The sequence below is a fragment of the Furipterus horrens genome, unplaced genomic scaffold (genome assembly GCF_987537825.1).
Source record: "Furipterus horrens unplaced genomic scaffold, mFurHor1.1.pri manual_scaffold_2, whole genome shotgun sequence".
NCBI classification, from domain to species: domain Eukaryota; kingdom Metazoa; phylum Chordata; class Mammalia; order Chiroptera; family Furipteridae; genus Furipterus; species Furipterus horrens.
The window spans coordinates 184,392,977-184,398,976 of NW_028327172.1; the positions used below are offsets into that span (position 1 = coordinate 184,392,977).

Consider the following 6,000-nt stretch of genomic DNA (forward strand, 5'->3'; position numbering starts at 1 on the left):
TAGTCTTTAATAGAGTCACATCGTTGAGCACCCAATCTCCAGAACTTTTTCATCTTTCCAAACTGAAATTTTGCCCCTATTAAACAGCTCCTGATTTCTCCTCCCCTGGGCCCTGGCAACCACCATTCTACTGTCTGTTTCTGTGAATTTGGCTACTCTAGATACCTCATGGATGTGAATTCATAGAGCTTGTTTCTTTGTGACTGGCTTATTTCACTTAGCATGTTGTCCTCAAGGCTTTTCCATGTGTCAGGATTTGCTTTTCTTTAAGGAAGTGAATAATAAGCCATTATATGTATATGGACCACATTTTGTTTTCCATTCACCCATCAGTGGACACTTTGATTCCTTCTACTTTTTGACTATTGTGAATAACGCGGCTATGAACATGGCTGTACAAGTGTTGCCATGAGACCCCGAATTCACATCTTTTGGGTGTATATTCAGAAGTGGAATTGTTGGATCATATGATAATTCTATTTAAAATATTTTGAGGAACCATGATTCTGTTTTCCATAGCAGCTGTATCATTTTGCACTCCCACCAACATTGCACAAGGGTTCCGGTTTTTCCATGTCCTCCCCAACACTTGTCATTTTCAAAGATCACCAATATTTTGATTTTTTTTTTTTTTTTTTTTTTTTTAGGGACCTTCAGCAACAGCATGTTTTGTTGAGATAAGAGTTCTGGAACAAGGTGAAGTTTTTGTAAGTTTTCTTAGTTTATTATTATAGTTCACTTATATTTTAAGTTTCATATGTTTATTTAAATAAATACTTAGAGTTACATAGTTCACATGGCTTGTAATATAGCCAATCGTGACATAGTGAATAAAAATAAAAGCAAACATTTATAGAGTGAATTGCAGTTTACAGTGGATCTTCATATGTTTTCTTACAATAATCTCATACTGATTCTTTATAGCTGTAGCCTTTCTCAAATGCAAATCTGATCATTTCACTCTAATTCAAGGGGTTTTAATAATTTCTCAATGTCCATAGAATAAAAATTAAACCTCCTCATGAAGGCAAACCATCCTCTCTGGCCTCATGTCTTGTTTCATCTTCCTCCCACTTCACATCTCAGCCAACTCAAATTGCATGTGTTTAGTGTGCTGACTACCACACCATACCATACCTTTGAGTATTTATTTATGTGGCTCCCTCTGGCTGAACACCCTTCCCAACATCACACCTCAGATTTACTGGGAAACATTATTTGTACTTTACCAAGACTTAGCTCAAGTGTCACCTTTTCCATAATGCCTGTTCTCTCTCTCCCATGGTATCTGTGAGATGTCCTTTCCTTCCACCTCTCACCAAGTGGAGGTGCCCTTTACTTTCTGTCCACTGTGGCCAGGACAGGTTTTATTTATAGCACCCACCACATTTTACTACATTGTTTTATATTTATCTCTGTCTCTCATTCTAGACTGTGGGCTTCCTGAAGGCAGAGTCTGAGTCTAGTTTAACTCTAACATGTATCCAGTGACTGGCACTTAGTGGGTTCTTAATGAATGTATATTGAATGGGTAATTGAAAAATGGGATAGTTGAGTGGGTGGGTGGATGAATGGGTTGGTGAATAGGTGGGTGGGGGGTAGACTTATTGATGGGGTAGGATAAATATTAATACTACTATAAGATTAAAAGTGGCTAAATGAACTGCCCAGGATTATATTACAGTAATTTCGGGGCTAAAAATCAAATTCAGATCTTCTGTCCTAATGCTTTTTTCCTCTACACAGTGTTGCCTTCTAAATTTAAAATTGTAATATTAAAAACATTGCATAAGAGGACAATAATACATTTATTTAAATTATTGAGTTTTTTTAAATAGGTAGATAAAAGTAATCTGATTCCTTCAGCACATTTAATTGGGTTTCTGTTTGCTGATGCTGCTGCCTTATAGCATTTATGAAATATTTCATTAAAATTTAATCAAGGCTCCATGTCATTTTGTTAATAAAGTCTCGATATTAATATCAATGTCCAAGAAGTGACAAACATTTGCAAAGTTTTCCTTCAAACTGTATCTCACGATGATTTTTTTCCTTCCATTTTTCCTATGGACATCCCAGTAGTGATGAAAATAGTATGGACATTGCACCCAGAGAGAGTGGCCTACATTGGCTTCTTGGGACCATCACTCCCTAGTTATGTGACCTTTTGCAAGTCACCTCACCCATATGAATCTCAGTTTCCTCATTTACAAGATGAAAAGAATTATATATACCTCATAGCATTGCTCTGAGGATTAAGTGAGAAAATATATGCCCAGTATCTGGCATATATTAAGTATGTGGAACATGTCAGTTCCTTCCTTACATGAATTCAATTTATTAAAAAAAAAAAAGAAAAAGATTCTTGCCTTGGCTGGTGTGGCTCAGCGGGTTAAGTGCTGGCCTGTGAATAGAAAGGTCACTGGTTTGATTCTCATTCAGGGCACATGCCTGAGTTGTGGTCCAAGTCCCCAGTTGGAGTTGTGCGCAAGGCAACCAGTACATGTTTCTTGCGCACATCGATGTTTCTCTCCCTTTTTCCCCTCTCTTTAAAAATAAATACATACATAATTTTAAAAATAAAAAATAAAATAAAATAAATAGATTCTTGTTTTTTTCAGAATGTGATTAGATCAATTCAAAGAGCAGATCTTGTGTTCCAAACAAGACTAGGGTTTCCTGAAGGCAAAGATTACATCTTATTTATCTTTCTCACAGTCGCTCACATATTTTGAATAAATATTTCGTGAGTGCTAATCATTTCCATCAGGCATGTATATAATACTTTTCTATTTTTAAAAAGAGAGGAAGTCAGAAGGAGGCAGGAAGGAATGGAGGGAGAGAGATAGAGAAATATTGGAACATCGAATCATCAAAACATTGAAACATCAAAATGTGAATTTGTTGTTCCACTTATTTATGCATTCATTGGTTGCTTCTTGTATGTGTCCTGACCCGAGACTGAACTTGCAACCTGGGCTATTGGGATGATGCTCTAACCAACTGAGCTGCTCGCCTAGGGCCTGTAGTACTTTTAAGTATCTCTTATGTATTATCACCTACTATATAACTCAAAAGAAGAAATACCTTCATTTCTAGAACTTGAGGTGGTCACCAGTGAAGGAAGATGGCTGATTATGGCCTTTGCATGTCATCACTGTGCAATATCTTTATGGATGGGGCTCAGGTGGAGAATCAGAAGCAAAGCTCATCTAGCCTCACATTTATCTGGCCTTTTACACTGGCTCTGTTCTTGGTGTGCCCTGGAGGAATGAGGTTTAAGATTAAATTACAATCTTCTCAGAGCCTGCTATTAGGAGTCTAATGTACAGTGTATTTAATTTTTATTTTGCAAATATGTAATTAAAACAATCATTTAAAATGAATATTTATGTTTTCCCTTATAGTCTAGACAACTATTAATTTGATCTCCTAAACAAAAACTATTCTGTCTTACAGGCCCAGCTCAAGTCCCACTATCCCCCAAAGTACTAATCATTCATTTCTGCCATTAGGAACATTTCTTAATGCTTAACCAAAAATAGATTATGTGCCTTGGGTATGTTAAGTTTTAATTGGTGGTATGGCTCATTCTTTATGAATATATAGTTCTCAGCTTTATATTTATTTTAGAATCCTGTGAATATAGTTTATATTCCCATTTTATTTAAATTGTGGAAAACCATTGCTACAGTAGAATTAATTTTTTAAAAAAACCTCATGTTTCTGACTTGACTCTTCATGTCTCTTGCTTAATTTCGTCGATAAAGAGGTACATTTTATTTTTAGTGACTGAGGTTCTCTTACAATTTTAGGGTTTGGAAGAAACATTGGACAGTTCATGTGATCTTCATTTGTACCTGGTAAGAGCATGTCTTTTTCCCAAGTGGTGACTGAATCGTTCTTGGAAAAATCATGTGCTTTTTCCCTTCGGTCAGCACACAGGAACTCACGGACCAAACAGTTTCTAGCAGCGTTCGTTCCACAACGTAGAAATCCAAAGAGGAAGATGACCTCATGAGAATCAAAAACTTCAGGTTCAGGATTATTGAAATAATTTAAGTAGAATTAAAATATAAAAAAAAATTTTGCTATATCATTTTATTTAGTCTCATTGGCTTTTTTCAAGAATAAATGCCTTTTTTTATTCCTCTGCCATTTTCCATGTCAGGATTTATGCCATGTTAATGGAAACCTTAAAAAGACAGGCTTTTCTCTCACTTTTTGAGAGTCACAAAAGTTTTGAAATAATATAAAATAAGAGTATTTATTCAGGGAAGTTTGGAAACTCACATGACCAGAGCCTTGCCCGTAGAATCCATACAACATGAGCCATCAAGCTGCTTACTGGGAGGCCACCTTCTTCCTCCCTGAGCAGCCAGTAGCCATGGAGACATTAGTCTTGGAGCCGGGGCACAACTCTAGAAGAGTCACTGAAATGATGACCGACTGGATTTTCAGGCATATCCAACCTAGAATATTCTATTTTCCTCTTTTAAAACCCTAGGGGATGCTAATTCACTCCCACCCTGCTACAGAAAGAATTTAAGGGGCACTCATGTCTGACACATTGCCACTGGGCAACAGCAATCTTGGGAGAGACAGAAATTGGGAATAGTTGGAGAAGGAAGTCTGATGTGAGAAAGGGATCGGTCTCTTGCTCACAACTCTATCCCTAGTACACAGGGTCTCATCTAAAATCCAGAAGTGTACAGTAGTGGTCAGAGGCAGAGAACCTGACCCAAGAGATGAAGAGGAAGCCCTGGGTGAGGACCAGAGCAGAGGCACAGGACACTGTGTCTTACTGAGGGAAATTAACAGTGAATATCAGACCCATGCTCCATGCTACCTAAAAAGTGCTGTATAGCTACCTATCTTATATATAAACTGTGCATAGCTTATCCCATTTAGGGCCCATATTTTCTTAACAAATCCTTTATAGTCCTTATGCAGAATCCCTTAAGAGTTTGGTAAGGAGAGATGTCAGGATGACATGGACCCAGAAGACTTTCACAGTGGCCATCCTGGTGCCCATTTTAGGTGGACCAGTCAGCAGCTCCTCATATGCACAGCGTATCCTTGTTGATTGATTAGGCCCTTAGGTGGGGTTGAGGGGCACATAAACTCTTTCAAATCCATGTTTGACCCTCAACTACATTTCCCTTGTGAATTAAACAACTAAAAATAAATACATGTGTTTATTCTCTCTTCTAGATCAGTGAAGGAGTGGAATGCATTTTTATTCCCAAAAGCTTGTTTCTTGCAGAAGCCAGCACTGATTTCAGGAGAACTGCTTCAGAGCTGGTGTGTGCCTACCCCACAGAGCGGGCCATTAGGGAGTATCTGGTGGAGCAGCAAGCATGGAATGAGTACAAGGCCAGACTCTTGGCTCAGCAGCCGAAGACAGGAAGCTGACCCGCTGGGTCAGCTCATTTTTATTTTTAATAAAAAATCTTAAAAGAAATTGAAAAACACAATTGGGAGGTTATTTTAATAAGCACTTAGAAGTGCCTCCATAGAGGTCAGAGCATGGGATTTATTTATTGCTTGAATAGATGATGCCACACCCTAACTTGCTCAGAGCCCCGACTGGTGACTTCCTCATACTGGAACCATAACTGAAACTTGATAACATATATTGTTGTTTGTCATTGAATGGTGTGTTTAAGATTTCACATTGGAAATAGTTCTCAATCTATTTGTTAGTGATAAAAGCAGTCCATAAAACTATGACTGATATGATTTCAATAAAATGTCTATGCATTTTTACAGCATTGGTCAATAATACAAAATTTTATCAATGGTGATTGTGAATGATGCAATATTTTTGTGTTTTTAAACTTTTCTTTAAATATTTTTATCATTCCAAAAAAAAAAAAAAAAAGTCTCAAAAATTCCAGTTCTGCCTAGGTAATGTTTCTGTGAGATGAACTTTGCAGATTTTGAAAGACCGACACAATAAATAATGAAGGGGAAGTGCCTAAGGAGAGCTTCCCATTA

At 37.3% G+C, this 6,000-nt stretch overlaps 1 protein-coding gene across 1 annotated transcript in view; it reads left to right on the forward strand.

Moving 5' to 3' along the window:
• The window catches only part of LOC150020116 (cyclic nucleotide-binding domain-containing protein 2-like), a 30,254-nt gene extending 24,477 nt beyond the window's left edge, over positions 1-5,777 (forward strand). Inside the window, exons 6-8 of the mRNA XM_090268163.1 lie at positions 648-707; positions 3,816-3,863; positions 5,215-5,777. Coding sequence (XP_090124289.1) covers positions 648-707; positions 3,816-3,863; positions 5,215-5,415 — 309 coding nt within the window. The 3' untranslated portion in view covers positions 5,416-5,777. The remainder of the gene's footprint in view (positions 1-647; positions 708-3,815; positions 3,864-5,214) is intronic.
• Positions 5,778-6,000: the final 223 nt, after the last annotated feature.